Raw genomic sequence first — 16359 nt, 5'->3', positions numbered from 1 at the left:
TAATTTTTTTTGGTTTTGGAAAAAAACCCCAAAACAAATTTATAGTTTCTCTGCTGGTGGTATAAATTGCCAAATTAACCTCCTGCAGAAATAGACATGCTTGGTGTGTTTGTTTTACCATCAAGCATTCCAGGAACCCAATTTATAGCTATTGTCTGGGATGAATGTGGTATCAATACTCCGTAAGGAGAGGCCAGCGGAGGACAGCAGCCACCTGAGACCCATTTCCTTATCTTGAATCTCCCCCGAGTCAGCAAAAGCACAACATGAAAACAAACACTCAGTGTGTTAGTTATATATAGAACTCTCTTAGCGCATATTCAACATTCTTGTTGGCATTTAGCATTCTTAGCATGTCTCTGCAGGTGTTAAATAAAACCCAAGCCCGTGCAAGCCTGAGATCTTTTTATTCTAAAGCCCAGGCACGTGTACCTTTCATAAAAAGAGTTTTGTAGCATCACCAAGACATTTATTTTGGAAAGCTTGCCCCATGCCTAGGGATAACTGAATCTTACCAATTCTGGTTTCACTCCGTTCCTCACTGGTTTCACTCCGTTCCTCCACAGTTTTCAGTGCTCCATATTTCCATATTATTTTGAAACCTGCATTTCAGCACAAATTTCTCCCAATCCACCATGTTTGTATGCAATTTTGCCTAATACAGTGGTACTTCGGGTTACATACGCTTCAGGTTACAGACACTTCAGATTACAGACTCCGCTAACCCAGAAATAGTGCTTCAGGTTAAGAACTTTGCTTCAGGATAAGAACAGAAATCGGGCTCCGGCAGCATGGCAGCAGCAGGAGGCCCCATTAGCTAAAGTGGTGCTTCAGGTTAAGAACAGTTTCAGGTTAAGAATGGACCTCCAGAACGAATTAAGTACTTTACCCAAGGTACCACTGTATGAACATTTTTTGCAAAGCAGTTCCCCCTAATATAATGCGTTTTTGTATGTTTTGCGGTAATATATGCATTTCTATGCACAATTTAACCTAGTGTATCCAATTTCTGCACACGTTACCTGGCTTCAGAACTGCACTGGAAAATTTAGAGGAGTGTGAATTTTGATGGATAGATGTGTTTCACTTTGCATATTGCTTTTTGGAAAAGTGTGAATTAAGGTAGAATTGCCTTCAAAGATGAACAGACCCGAATTTCTCCCCCATCTGCAACCACAATGCTTCAATGCATCTGCAGCACTCCAAAGCACTTAAAATGCAAAACAGTTGCAAAGAATCCCAGGGCGCATAAACATGGAAAGCATTCTAAATCTGAAGGCCTGCCATATAAAAATCATCTGTCCAGCAAGACAAGATCGAGAATAAGTCAGAGCTTGTGGGAGATTTAAAAAATGTTAGGGGAGGGGGGAGACCATTTGAATTGAATAATGCAACTTCTGCAATGGGTTACGTTAAGTGATTGTTTGTCCACTGCTTGAACCTTACCCAGGAATGTCTTCTGGTTTTTATGCCAGTTCTATTTGCAGATTCCAGGCCTTTATGTCAGAGGGTGAAAAATAGCTAAATCTGTTCGCTGCTGCGATTAAAACACATAGCAAACTGACAGCAGAAAACGTATTTCTGTATAATCTCCCTGAGCAAATAGCCAATTATTTGAAGCACGTATGTCCCTCCAGTTAATTTTGTAGGCTTTTTGTCTGTGGACCGTATGCACATAATAAAACTTGAGCTGGCTGGAGGAAACTGTATGTTTTAAAGAATGTGGGGGTTTTTTTTAAAGGGGAGAGTGATGAGGCCTTGCAGATATTGGGAATCGAGGGAGGCCATCTTCTAGGTGCCGCAGCAGAAAATGGACGGACAGCAGCAACAGCTACAGAGGAGAAAAGCTCGCTTTTATTTACTATCTGCACCACTGGACACAGATGAATTCTTTTGCCCTCCTTATCAAAGTTCCGTATGAAGTTTTGCAGGGATCTCCCCTTTCTGGCTCCACCAGGTCTCCATCTGATAACACCTTGCGCTCAGATCTGCTTCAGCAAACAACAGCCGCAGCAGGATCAAATGATACCACCTTCTCCGTTCATTGAAAACTGCATCACAAAGCGGGTGGGATAGCTCCCTCTGCCCTCCTTGTGTGACACGAAGGCATGTTGTAGCCAAGATGTGGAGCCGCCATCCGTTCTGCTATGACGGCAATTTGCAGTGTCTTTGTGCACATTGAGAGAGTCTTCTGCGCACCCGCTTTGTTCCATCCTACTGTGGCTTGAGAATTCGGAACCACAGTGGGCCTGCACAGCTTAAATGGCAGGCTTGAGTCTCAAGTTGGAGCCACCTGGGAGATGGAACAGGTTTTGTCCTCACTCGGTAGTGTCCTTCAAGTGCAGCCATCGTTAGGTTTCCTCTATAAGTGAATATTGTCCTCTGTGGCAGGAGTGAAGAACCTTTTTGGCCCTGGGAGTGTGGTGGGCAAACTTGGCAAGTGGGTGGGGCCACCTACATGTCAATCATCTGGTGGTATCAGCTGACTGATAGCTGGGAAGTCCTGTCCTCCTTTCAAAGTTGACCTGTGAGGTGGTGTTGAGGGTTGTGGGGTCTGCTTCACCAGCGTGTTCCTCACAAGAAATGCCCTGGCAAAGCAAAACCAGGCAGGATAAGCGGACAGTTCAGCCCTGCTCTCTGCTTTTCCAGCTCTTTCCCTGAAGGGAACAGTTTGGCAATGGTGTCAACTGATGACAGATGGGCATGGTTTGAGGGAAATGGCTGGTGGGCAAAAATTGGCTTGCTCACCAGAGTTTCCCCACTGTCATGGGCCAGGATTCACCTTTCCCTGCTGAACAGCAGCCTGAAGGGGGAGTGACTCCACCTGCAGCTGATCAGGCTTCAAGGACACAAGAGGAGAAGGCACTGGTGAGAACCAGCTGGCTTCAGCCTTCTTAAACAGAGCTCTCAGCAGCAGTCAGATGCTGCAAACAACTCTTATAGTTCCTGGTCCTACCTTGCTGCTTCCTGCTTCCTATCTGGACCCTCGAGTCTATGATCATCTGGACTCCCTGACTTCTGGACTGTGAGACTTTGTGTGTGGGTTCTGCTCTCAGGCAATAGTTCCTCAGAGACCCCTAGCCCCTGCTTGCTTGGCGACGGAACTCAGATGGGGCTACAACACCCATCCTTGTTCTGTGATGGAGGACTAAAAACACCGAGCCCATGAACATGGTTGCAGTTAGGGCAAAACCATGTGCTGAAGCTCATCGCCTCTCACTGATGGCGATTCTGCAGTGGGTTGCCACTGAATGGTGAAAAGGTAAAGATAAAGGACTCCTGGGCAGTTCAGTCCAGTTGAATTTGACTATGGGGTGCAGAGCTCATCTCCACTTTCAGGCCAAGGGAGCCAGCATTTGTCCACCGACAGCATTTCTTTTCATCTGTCCAGCATGACTAAACAGCAACAAAACTCCGTGATGGAAGCCAGAGCGCATGAAAACGCTGCTTACCTTCCCACCACAGTGGTACCTATTTATCTGGTATGCTTTCGAACTGCTAGGTTGGCAGGAGCTGGGACAAAGCAACAGGAGCCTACCCCCGTCGCATGGATTCGAACTGTCGGCCTTACGATCAGCAAGCCCAAGAGGCTCAGTGGTTTAGACCACAGCGCCACCCGCGTCCCTGCCACTGAATGGCAGTCCCAGAGAGTTGCATAGCAGCTTCCAGGCACATTGAAATATTCATTCCTCCTCGTAAAACTGATGGGCAATTCTGCCTGTTTTCTTGTTTTAAAGCAGATAACCCTTCTCCTATATCTTCTTTGCAAGGAACAATTCTGACTTGGCTGTTTCTGAGCTTTTGGCATTAGTTTCCAGTTATAAATGTTGAGTGCGCACGCCTCTCCCGAAAGAAAATATCTGCAAGTGTAAAACATATATGCTCTTTGAGCGCAGCATTTATTTAATGAGTGTATTGCTTGTTTTTACTGGACCAGTTCAGAATGTGGGCAGTAAGATAATCTCTTCCTGCTTCCTTCCTCCCCCACCCCCCATTGCAAAACAGCTGAATCAGGGAAGACATGGTGTGTCTGTGTGTAAAAGACACAGTGACATATGGAGGAGGGAGAAGTTTAAAAAGTCTCTGGTTTGTAGAGGGTGAGGGGAAGAAGCAGGAAAAGAATCATTCATGTATGTGTGTGTTTGCATTTGTGTATGAACTGCAATATGTAAGCTGCAATCCTATGTGTGTACACTTGTAAATTAATTAACTTACTTTGCAGTGAACATTCATAGTGGTGGTGGCGATGATGATTTCTGTATATGCTGCCCATCTGACTGGGTTGCTCCACCCATTCTGGGCAATTTGCAACATGGGGTGAGCTCCCATTGCTCTGTCCCTGCTCCTGCTAAGCTAGCAGTTCGAAAGCACGTCAAAGTGGAGTAGATAAATAGGTACCGCTCCAGCGGGAAGGTAAACGGCGTTTCCATGCGCTGCTCTGGTTTGCCAGAAGCGGCTTAGTCATGCTGGCCACATGACCCGGAAGCTGTACGCCAGCTTCCTTGGCCAATAAAGCGAGATGAGCGCTGCAACCTCAGAGTCGGCCACAACTGGACCTCATGGTCAGGGGTCCCTTTACCTTTGCCTTTATAAAACAATAATAGCCCAGCGGTAGAACACATGCTCTGTATGCAGAAGGCTTCCATCACTGGCATCTCCTGGTAGGGCTGGAAGAGACATCTTCCAGAAAACCCCGAAGAGCTGCTGCTGTTCAGTGTAGACTAGTGGGTAGTCCCTGTGGTGTCCTCCATCTGTTCCTGGACTACAACTCCCATCATCTCTGAATTTTGGCTGTGCTGTCTGGGGCTGATAGGTGTTCAGGAACACCTGGAGGGCCATAGGGTGGCTCACCCCAGAAGCAGAGGAAGCTGAATGAGAGGGACCAGTTGTCTGACTCTGTACGAAGCAGCCTCCTATCATCAGCTGGACCGATTTTTGAAATTATGTAAGGTTCCTAGCAGTGCACTTAAGCTGTAAAGACCCCTGAAGTTCTGTGGCATGGGTAGGTAAACTAAGGCCCAGGGGTCGGATCTGGCCCAATCACCTTGTAAATTCAGCCCATGGACGGATCAGCATGTTTTTACATGAGTAGAACGTGTGCTTTTATTTAAAATACATCTCTGGGTTATTTGTGGGGCATAGGTATTCGTTCATTCCCCCCCCCTCAAAATATAGTCCAGCCCTGCACAAGGTCTGAAGGGCAGTGGAATGGCCCCCTGCTGAAAAAGTTTGCTGGCCCCTGTTCTGTGGCATCACATTGGAATAGCTGGAACAGTCAAACTTGGAAGTATGGAATCAAGATGCCAACAAATCAAAGGGCTATTGATCTGGCGGGTGCCTATTTTTCTGATAATTTCATTGCTTTGTTATGTTTGCTGACTGCTTTGTGGTCAATTAAACAGTATATAAATCCTGTGGAATAAAAAAAAAATTGAAATTCAAATTGAAATAAATAGACGTTAGAGAATGGATTTGTTAATGGCGAATTTTCGTTTCCTGCCCCTTTAGGGAAAGCAAACTACCTTCACACGGGAGAGGTGATCGATGGAGTGGACATGAGAGCAGAAGTAGGCTTGCTAAGTCGCAACATTCTCGTGATGGGAGAGATGGCCAAGGAATGCTACAATTACAACAGTGACCTGTGTTCCTTCTTTGATTTTGACACCTTTGGAGGCCATATCAAGGTATCGCTTGGTGTCCATGTTTTGCTGGGTTTTTTCACCCCTGTGCTGGGACATTTCTTCCATGTGGCTGGGGGAGTCTGACATTACATTGAGCACTTGTATCTAACATATCCAATCTCAGACTTTATGTTGGTGGCAGAAATTTTATGTAGTGTGGGTACAATCGTGCCAATAGATCTATGTGCAATACTTTTCAAGATGAGAATTTATTTATGCAGCTCCTATACTCATGTGGCCTTTTGTACCAAACAGCAGTCTCCTAAGCTGTGTACAAAACAATAGTAAACAATTCTAAAAAGCAAAAAAATATAAAGTTTGGGTGGAAAGCTCAGTGGTAGAGCATCTGCTTTGCATGCAGAAGGTTGTAGGTTAAATTCCTTGTCTGAAATCCCCAAGGGCTCCTGCCTTTCAATGTAGAGAGTACATCAGCTAGATGGACCCAGTACTGAGCTAGTGTTAGAATTCCTGTTCCGTGATTGCAGTCATAGGATTGTTGTCTTTCACATGATGGTATATGTTTTGACTCCACAAAGTGGGAAGTGATAGAGACAGGATGTTTGTGTCACTGTGTTCCGTGAAGTGGGACTATTGTCCTTTGTTCATTCTCTCTGCTCTCTGATGCTAGAGAGAGAGGGAGCCATGTTGCAGTGCTCCGTGTGTGTTTATATGTAAATAAAGTAGATTAGCCAAAATGCTGAGTTGCTGAGGTCTGTCACGTGAAATGCGCAAACTCTGTGGATCCCTAAGTGTGCCGATGTCTGTTGGCATTGATCGCTGTGATGTTTGGGCAGAAGAAAGCTTTTGAAGCTCCCGAACGATCGACCAGGAGGGAGAGAACATGCCAGTCGGGCATGTGTGTCTGCCAGGGTCCTACTCGAGTGTAGGCTGACAGCTAGATGGTCTGGTTCAGTATAAGGGAGTTTCCTATGTCCTTGTTGGATTGCATCCAGTGTTCTACTCAAGATCCATTAGTTTCAATGGGTCTCCTAAGAACTGTCAGTATAACAACTAAGCTTCCCAGAATTCTTTGGAGGAAGCGACGAGTGCTTGAAGTGGTTTGATACCACTTTAAATGTATAGTGCAGATGTGGCCTTAAAAGCGCTGGGTCACACTCGTTTGGCAAATGAAAACAACACTGAAAGCGCCTTGCACAAGTTTCGAACCCGCAGATTGATGATGATGGTGTGTGTGTGTGTTGTTCTCTAGCTTGGCCTTGGATTTAAGTCTGTCCACATGGAAGGAATTGAACTGAAACACATGGGCCAGCAGTCACTGGGGCACTACCCAATCCACTTCCACATGTCCGGAGATGTGGATGAGAAGGGCGGCTACCACCCTCCTACCTACGTGAAAGACATCTCCATCCACCATGCCTTTTCTCGCTGTGTCACCATCCATGGCTCCAATGGTCTGCTGGTAAGAAACTTGAGATTTGTTCACCACCCCTTCCAGCACAATTCAAAGTGTTGGTGCCGCTGGTCTGCAGGTCTACCTAGGCGCAAAATAACTTCAATAACTTGGGGCCAAAGTACCAGAAGGGCTGGTTCCTAATCAGTGGCGTAGCGTGGGGGGTGCAGCAGGGGGGGGGCCGGCCGCACCGGGCGCAACATCTGGGGGAGGGCGCGCTCGCACTCGCAGCTCTCTGCCCCTACCTGGCTAACTCACTCTCTCTCACTGCAGTGCTGGCTGTGCGAATCCGATCCGAGCCGCCGGGTCGCCGCCCACTGTGGAGGGGAGGGTGCCAGGCGTGCGGTGCGGTGCAGAGAGAGAGCGAGGGACTATCTGGGGGAGGGACAGTGCAGCGGGGGGGGGCGCAAATTACTTGCCTTGCCCCGGGTGCTGACAACCCACGCTACGCCACTGTTCCTAATGCAGCAAAACAATCACTGAGATGCTCTGATGGGGCACTTCAGGTGGTGCCATGTGTCCCTGAGGTATGGCTGGCCTTCACTAGGGGCTAAGCCCAGAGGTAGGCAAACTAAGGCCTTGCTGCCGGATCCGGCCCAATTGCCTTCTAAATCTGGCCCGCGGACAGTCCAGGAATCAGCGTGTTTTTACATGAGTAGAATGTGTCCTTTTATTTAAAATGCATCTCTGAGTTATTTGTGGGGTATAGGAATTAGTTCATTCCCCCCCCCCCAAAAAAAAAATATAGTCCATGCCATCACATGGTCTGAGGGACGGTGGACCGCCCCATGGCTGAAAAAGTTTGCTGACCCCTAGGCTAAGCTTTCCTTTTGGTAGCCCTTGCCCTGCAAAACTCCCTACCAGTTTTTTCAGACATCTTTTGAAAGCCGTATTTTTTAGGCTGGCCTTTGCAACTGAATTTGCAAAGGGAGTGACCGCCGAGACCATATCACACCAGTCCTGAAAGACCTACATTAGCTCCCAGTACGTTTCTGAGCACAATTCAAAGTGTTGGTGCTGACTTTTAAAGCCCTAAACTACCTCAGCCCAGTATACCTGAAGGAGCTTCTCCACCTCCATCGTTCAGCCCAGACACTGAGGTCCAGCACCGAGGGCCTTCTGGCAGTTCCCTGACTGTGAGAAGTGAGGTTACAGGGAACCAGGCAGAGGGCCTTCTCGGTGGTGGCGCCTGCTCCGTGGAACGCCCTCCCATCAGATGTCAAGGAAATAAACAACTATCTGACTTTTAGAAAACATCTGAAGGCAGCCCAGTTTAGGGAAGTTTTTAATGTTTGGTGGTTTATCATGTTTTAATATTCTGTTGGGAGCCGCCTAGAGTGGCTGGGGAAACCCAGCCAGGTGGGCGGGGTATAAATAATAAATTATTATTATTATTTGTAAGGCATCAATCCTGTAGTGTGGCAGGAGCCGTGCTATGGAACTCCTTGCCTCTTGAAATTAGGCAGGAAACCCTTGCCCTCTTGGTTCCTTGTAGCCCCATTGCCCTCTGAAGTTTGGGGTGGCGGCAGCCCAGATGATTGCATTGCCCTGGAGAGTAGCAGTCCCTGAACTGTGGAATTCCTCCCTCAAAGAGGTGTTTCTGGAACTTTCCTCATAGTTTTCATAACATGTGGGAGACACTCCTCTTTACCATATTCTCTTTACGCTGGTTTTTGTTTAGAACTCACCCTCTTCTCTTGATTGAAATCTGTTTTAATTGTTTTTAATATTTGATTCTTTTAATTGTTGTGATCAACCCTCAGACCTGTAGGGTAAGAAATAAAAATAGCAATAATATTTTAGAGGCAGCTGGGAACTTTCTTGTTTTTGCAAGCCTATCCAGACATGTAGAGTGGGCAGCTATAATTGTTTTTAAAGTTTTATTGATTTTTATCTGTGTTTTTTAATGGTGATGGCTTGATTCATATTCAGGTTTTTTTAAAACAACAACAACCCCTGGCTACAAGGATTTTAGCTGCGTTTCCTTCTACATTTTTATTATTTACTTCATAAAAATTAAATATCATATGCCTGTGAAAAACACACACCACAAAGCAGTTTACAAAGGGAATGAAACAATGAAATTATCAGTTTTAAAAAATTAAAATCAACAATATGCTAAAATCAAACATAAATATTCTGGATAGGCTTGCTTAAACCATGGAGGCAGAGGATAGCAATGATGGGACAGGCTTCCCCTCTATGGATTTGTCTAATCCTCTTTTAAAGGCATCTTCGTTTTTGGCTACCGCTGCCTCTTGTGGCAAGGAGTTCCAAAGTTTAACTGTGTGCTGCATTCAGAAGTCTTTCCCTTTGTCTGTCCTGAAACTTCCAACCTTGCATGTCTACAGATTCTAGTGTTAGGAGAGAGGGTTCTTCTTAGATTAGCATTTATTAATTTGCCATAGATCAGAGTCTATGTTCCTGTTCGTGTTACTACAGCTGCTTTCCGATTTGTAGCCACATGGGGAGAGTAGCATGTCAGATGAGCAAGGAACCTAATGGACATATTAACTGCAAAGCAAGGATGGCCAGAGGCCTGTTAAGTGGTAGAAAGCATCCTGGTTAAAGGTAAAGGTAAAGGGATCCCTGACCATTAGGTCCAGTCGTGACCGACTCTGGGGTTGTGGTGCTCATCTCGCTTTATTGGCCGAGAAAGCCGGTGTACAGCTTCTGGGTCATGTGGCCAGCATGACTAAGCCGCTTCTGGCAAACCAGAGCAGCGCACGGAAACCCTGTTTACCTTCCCGCCGGAGCGGTACCTATTTATCTACTTGCACTGGTGTGCTTTCAAACTGCTAGGTTGGCAGGAGCAGGGACTGAGCAACAGGAGCTCACCCCGTCACGGGGATTCGAACTGCTGACCTTCTGATCAACAAGTCCTAGGCTCTGTGGTTTAACCCACAGGGCCCACGCGTCCCACGCATCCTGGTTATGGTTCCATAAATACTTCTTCTGCAGCGGCCGCACAGCTGCTGATTAACATGGGCCAATCCAAACCCTCATCAGTGATTCTAATTTTAAGCCCTGATCCTGCACAGATCGATTTTTTTTTCAGGGTGCTGCTGCCACTGCCAACTCAAATATTCAGAGTGTGACATTGCAGTGGCTCAAATGGGCGGGTCGGTTTTAGAGGACTTGGAAGCGTCCAGCTTCTCATTTTTGCCCTTTTCCAAGGAGCAAAATTATATTTAGTTCAAAGAAATTCTGGTCAGGAGCCATGTTCCTTCCTTGGCACTTCCACAGCCAAAAAGCAAGAAATGGGGAAGGAAACATGGTCAAGTTGATAGGAATGAAGAAAGCAGCTACCTCAAGGGATTTTCTGGTCGCTGCTCTTATTTTACATCCATTTTGAGATGTAATCGGATGTGCACAGCCTGTTCTTTTTGCATTTTGTTGCCATTTGACCTCCTTGCATACCACTTTCTCTCTCTTTCTTTTTACACCTGTGTGTATCTAACTGCCGGCAGAGGATAACACAACATTTGTGGGAGTAAGCCTCATTGGACTCGGTTGGGATTAAAGGTAAAGGTACCCCTGCCCGTATGGGCCAGTCTTGACAGACTCTAGGGTTGTGCGCCCATCTCACTCTATAGGCCGGGGGCCAGCGCTGTCCGGAGACACTTCCGGGTCACGTGGCCAGCGTGACAAAGCCGCATCTGGCGAGCCAGCGCAGCACACGGAAACGCCGTTTACCTTCCCGCCAGTAAGCGGTCCCTATTTATCTACTTGCACCCAGGGGTGCTTTCGAACTGCTAGGTTGGCAGGCGCTGGGACCGAACGACGGGAGCGTGCCCCGCCGCGGGGATTCGAACCGCCGACCTTTCAATCGGCAAGCCCTAGGCGCTGAGGCTTTTACCCACAGCGCCACCCGCGTCCCTCCGGTTGGGATTACTCCTGAGTAAAACAGTATTTACCCGAGGATCTTGTGCAAGTTATAGAATCATAGAATCATAGAGTTGGAAGAGACCACAATGGCCATCGAGTCCAACCCCCTGCCAAGCAGGAAACACCATCAGAGCACTCCTGACATATGGTTGTCAAGCCTCTGCTTAAAGACCTCCAAAGAAGGAGACTCCGCCACACTCCTTGGCAGCAAATTCCACTGTCGAACAGCTCCTACTGTCATATAGATGCATATGGAATCGCCGCTCTTACTTGGGGAACTGGTTCCACCAAAATAGCAGGGCTGTTCTCCAAGTAAAACAGTTTAGGGATTTGGATGTGAAAGCGCTGACAAAATTATTGCAGCAGAAACGATATAATAAATATATAGTCAGCATTTCAACCATAAGATGCATTGAAAAGATGTGGATCTCTGCCCACCCCTTAGCTTGTCTGCGACTATCCGGATTGCAAAGCCTGTAAGGGGCTAGCTAATCTTGTATTTAAATGATCTTACATAATTGCATCCTCTGCTAGTGGAGCAAATCTAGATAGGCTTGGGCTCATGCCACCTTTTGCATGTAAAAACGTCTGAAATAATACTCTCGCCAGCAGCAGTGCATTAAAAGCCCACCACATTCTGCTTTCCTCATTACTTTGCAAATGTGTGTGCTACAATCTGCTGAGCCACAACATTAAATTCTGGCCTGATTTATACCAAGGCTTGTTGTGGAGGGGGCTGGATGAACGCAGGGAGTATGTCATGCCAGAAACTATTGGCATACTCTATAGATTTATGGTGGATAATACTCTGAGGAATACGCATGAGGGCCCGCTAGCTGCAGCAATGCTTGCATCTGGTGTCATTAATTCAGTTTGAGATTGATGATGCTCCTTTGCTGGAAAGGACAAATGCCATATGAAGTCCGCCCCTGAATTTAGGAGTCCAGCATTTATAAACTCTCTGATTTAAAGCCATGCCAGCTTATATGTGCATGCACAGAAAGTGATTTAAATATATTTATATTCCCAGCAAATCTAGGGGCATCCTGATTGAAATTTACTCGGAGTCGAGAGTGGATTTCATGCTCTTTATTCAGCTCATAGTGGTGAGGAGGAACGGAAGTTCCCCCATAATGTCTGCCTTATATACCGTACATTACTTACACAATGGGCCCCACGAGATTGGCTAATTCCAGGATTCTCCTGTAGGCCAATCAGGTTGCGGATTCCCATCCACCTGGAGCTGGCTTGGGTGGCTCCTGTGGACCAATCAGACTGCTGCATTCTGAATCCTATTGTTCTAGGACCAATCAGACTGTTGCCTTTTGGATCCTATTCAACTCAGTACATAACACTGATGCTCTTCTCAGACGTGGTTTTCACATGTTGCAATGTGGATTCCTGATTACAGTGGCAATGAAGTCAATGAAGGGCTCTTAGTACATGCTCAGGGACACACTTGGCATCAGCCAACAACATGCAGATGCAAGAAAACCCTTGTGCGTGTCAACCCCTTCGAAATGAGCGTGATGCACTCCTACAGTGAAATGGTACACTGATCTGAATCATCATCGGCTGATCTGAATCATCCCGCCTTCATCTCTGATGGAAATAAGATGTAATGACTTGCCTCTGTTTTTAGCCTTAAACTGGTTTAAGAAGAAATGTGTCCAAACCGTAATGTAGACAAGCTATAGATGGTACCTCCTTTCCTTTTTCAAGGTTCCTTTTATCTCAGGGATGTCCATTGCATGCAGAAAGTCCTCATTGGGACATTGAGTTAAAAAGGATCAGCTTGCAGGTGATAAGAGAGACTTTGCCCAAGCCGCTGCAAGCCAGAGTAGATACTCAAAGGCTGGATCTACAAAGGTTGCATCCACAACATGGTTCCCCCCCCCAAAGAATCATGGGAAGTGTAGTTTGTTAAGGTGTTGAGAATTGTGGCTCAGGCAAGCTATAGTTCCCAGGATTCTTGGGGAGAGAAGCCAGGACTGTTAAAAGTGTTGTTAATGCATAGTTTGGATGTGGCCCAGTATAAGTTAGCTTCCCACGATCCTGTCCCGTTAAATCAGGGGTCAGAAACCTTTTTCAGCTGTGGGCTGGTCCACCATCCCTCAGACCATGTAGTGGGCCAGACTATATTTTGGGGCGGGGGGGGGGGGAATGAATGAATTCCTATGCCCCACAAATAACCCAGAGATGCATTTTAAATAAAAGCACACCTTCTACTCATAATAATAATATTAATAATATTTTATTATTTATACCCCGTCCATTTGGCTGGGTTTCCCCAGCCACTCTGGGTGGCTTCCAACAGAATATTAAAATACAATAACCCTCATTTACTCATGTAAAAACATGCTGATTCCCGGACCGTCCACGGGCCGGATTGAGAAGGTGATTGGGCCGCATCCAGCCTTAGGTTGCCTAACCCAGCATTAGATACTCTTGGCATTGTTTCACAGGTTGTTTTTAAGTTGAACATCATTAATGCCATGAACCTCACAATTACGTCCAGGCAAGGTGCTGTTCTGGGCATCTAGGAAGACCAGCCTCGTATCCATGCCCTCTCCCTTTTTTATGTCCACAGGTCAAGGATGTTGTTGGGTACGACACGCTGGGACACTGCTTTTTTACCGAAGATGGCCCTGAGGTACGCAATACTTTTGACCACTGCCTTGGACTCTTGGTGAAACCCAGCACGTTGCTGCCCTCTGACCGAGACACAAGGATGTGCAAGACAATCACAGAAGGCGCTTACCCAGGATACATCCCCAAACCTAGACAGGACTGCAAGTGAGTCAAAAAATGAACTTCTAATTTCCTTTGGCTTATAGAACTGATTTGCCTGGTGTATCTTAGTGTACCATTACATCCCACTGGGAAGCTTTTTATTCCTATTATTGTTGCTTAGTCATTTAGTCATGTCCGACTCTTCGTGACCCCATGGACCAGAGCACGCCAGGCACTCCTGTCTTCCACTGCCTCCCACAGTTTGGTCAAACTCATGTTGGTAGCTTTGAGAACACTGTCCCACCATCTCGTCCTCTGTCGTTCCCTTCTCCTTGTGCCCTCCATCTTTCCCAACATCAGGGTCTTTTCCAGGGAGTCTTCTCTTCTCATGAGGTGGCCAAAGTATTGGAGCCTCAGCTTCAGGATCTGTCCTGCCTATACCTTGCTTGAAAAGAGAAATCGCCTAAATTTCCACTGTGCATCTGTGTGTAAATCCACCCCTGGGCTGCAACGTAAAATGTGTTGTGATCTACACTGGCAGCCACAAAGACTAACAAATTAATGGGACAGTTCTGTAAGTAACGTTAAGCCTAAGTATGGCTAAGTATAATTCTGCAAGCATCCAGATACTTGCAGGAAAAATCTCTGCCACTTTAATCCTCCTCCAGTCCTGCTGCTGTGAGCTAAGCCATGTGTTGATATGGCTGGTTTTGTGGTTTGTCATGCTCTAGACAAGCCATGAGTCAAGAGCAAACCTTATCTACAGCTTGTAACTCATCTGGATCAAGATAAGCCAAGAGCCCAGATTTGGATAGAACACCAAGCCAAATCATGGAGGAGCCACTCTGGGCGGCTTCCAACAAAGATTAAAAATACATTAAAATGTCACACATTAAAAACTTCCCTGAACAGGGCTGCCTTCAGATGTCTTCTAAATGTCAGGTAGTTGTTTTTCTCTTTGACATCTGGTGGGAGGGCGTTCCACAGGGCAGGTGCCACTACCGAGAAGGCCCTCTGCCTGGTTCCCTGTAGCTTTGCTTCTCGCAGTGAGGGAACTGCCAGAAGGCCCTCGGAGCTGGACCTCAGCGTCCGGGCGGAACGATGGGGGTGGAGACACTCCTTTGGGGATACTGGGCTGAGGCCATTTAGGGCTTTAAAGGTCAACACCAACACTTTGAATTGTGCTCGGAAACATACTGGGACCCAACGTAGGTCTTTCAGGACCAAGCAAAGCAGGTGTGTGTATTTTTTCCTTGCAAGTACCCGTGCTCATACATGCACTCCTAGCTGTGGTTTGGCTCAGTGTTACGTGCAAACTATATCTCAATTTCATGGCAGGATTGTGTATGAGATTTGAGCAAAACGATATATTCTTTTCAAAAAGGGAGTTGGGCTGCAAACAGACACATTTTATAGCATTATGTTTTAAGAGCCATGTGAATCCTGGGAAATAGGCAGTATGTGAGATAATTTCAGTGCCAGCCAGGACTTGGCCAAGCAAGTGACCATGAAAGTCAAGCTGTTTGCCAAACAAGGACCTTTAAATCCTTCAGGGATTTCAGGTACCATGAAAGCACGAAAATTCAATCAGGTTCTTACTTAAGCCAACCCCTAGTAAACTCGGGGCTTCCTAGAGGGTTTTTTTTGCTGACTCAAATGCGGAAACATTCGTCGCGGCATAAAACGTAATTGATATAGGATAGTTTCATAGCCATAGAAATTCCTTCTGGGATTCCTAAAGGCTTTCAAGGCAGGGCTGTGTCGCAAGTGTGACAGCTGCAAGGATGCTGTAACAGTGACACAGGAAGGTGCCTTGTGCTGAGTCAGAACATGGGTCCATCTGCCTCAGTGCTGTCTGCACTGACTGGCAGCAGCTCTCCTGGAGATGCCAGGGATTGAATCCCGGACCTTCTGCAGGCAAAGCAGGTGTCCTGCCATTTTACTAAGGCTCTTTTCCATGGTGGTGGTAAGAGAGAGAGAGAAATCAAAGTTACTCTGTTCTGTAAAGGAAAACTTCTCTGCTCAGTTATATAACCTGGCTTCGTTTGATTAATTATACAGTTGTACCTTAGATCCCAAACGCCTTGGTATTCGGACGTTTTGGCTCCCGAATGCCACAAACTTGGAAGTGACTGTTCTGGTTTGCGAATGTTCTTTGGAACCCGAATGTCAGACGAGGCTTCCTGAGCTTCTGATTGGCTGCAGGAGCTTCCTGCAGCCAATCGGAAGCCGTGCCTTGGTTTCTGAACGTTTTGAAAGTCGAACGGACTTCCGGAACAGATTCCATTCGACTTCCAAGGCACGACTGTAATGCCTGTCCCTCTGCAGACTCCATTTGGGAATTGTGTGTTTTTGTTTTGTTGACACTTGTCTTTTCCTATCTAACCAACAGTGCAGTCTCTACCTTCTGGCTGGCCAACCCACACAACAACCTTATAAACTGTGCGGCTGCAGGATCCGAAGTGAGTACAAAGGGAGACAATTGCCTAGTGGTGCAGCAATAAAAATGCCAGCGCATTTACAGAGCTGAGCAGGGTCTGGTATGGTTTCAAATTGGATGGGGGACCACATTTTGAGATTCCTGCATTGCAGGGGGTTGGGCGCCTAGATGACCCCTGGGGGCCCTTCCAACTTTACAGTTCTATG

The 16359-nt window shown here is 46.6% G+C and overlaps 1 protein-coding gene across 6 annotated transcripts in view; it reads left to right on the top strand.

Annotated features, from left to right (window-relative positions):
- CEMIP (cell migration inducing hyaluronidase 1) overlaps positions 1 to 16359 on the top strand; it is a 168265-nt gene that overhangs the window by 128198 nt on the left and 23708 nt on the right. For all 6 annotated transcript variants that reach the window (XM_083411833.1, XM_083411831.1, XM_083411832.1 and 3 more), the window contains 4 exons: positions 5509 to 5684; positions 6892 to 7101; positions 13571 to 13776; positions 16106 to 16175. In XM_083411833.1, the coding sequence (XP_083267959.1) occupies positions 5509 to 5684; positions 6892 to 7101; positions 13571 to 13776; positions 16106 to 16175 (662 nt within the window). The remainder of the gene's footprint in view (positions 1 to 5508; positions 5685 to 6891; positions 7102 to 13570; positions 13777 to 16105; positions 16176 to 16359) is intronic.

The sequence above is a fragment of the Podarcis tiliguerta genome (assembly GCF_965153285.1).
Source record: "Podarcis tiliguerta genome assembly, chromosome: 14".
Lineage (NCBI taxonomy): Eukaryota > Metazoa > Chordata > Lepidosauria > Squamata > Lacertidae > Podarcis > Podarcis tiliguerta.
This window is presented reverse-complemented; position numbering and strand designations above follow the sequence as displayed.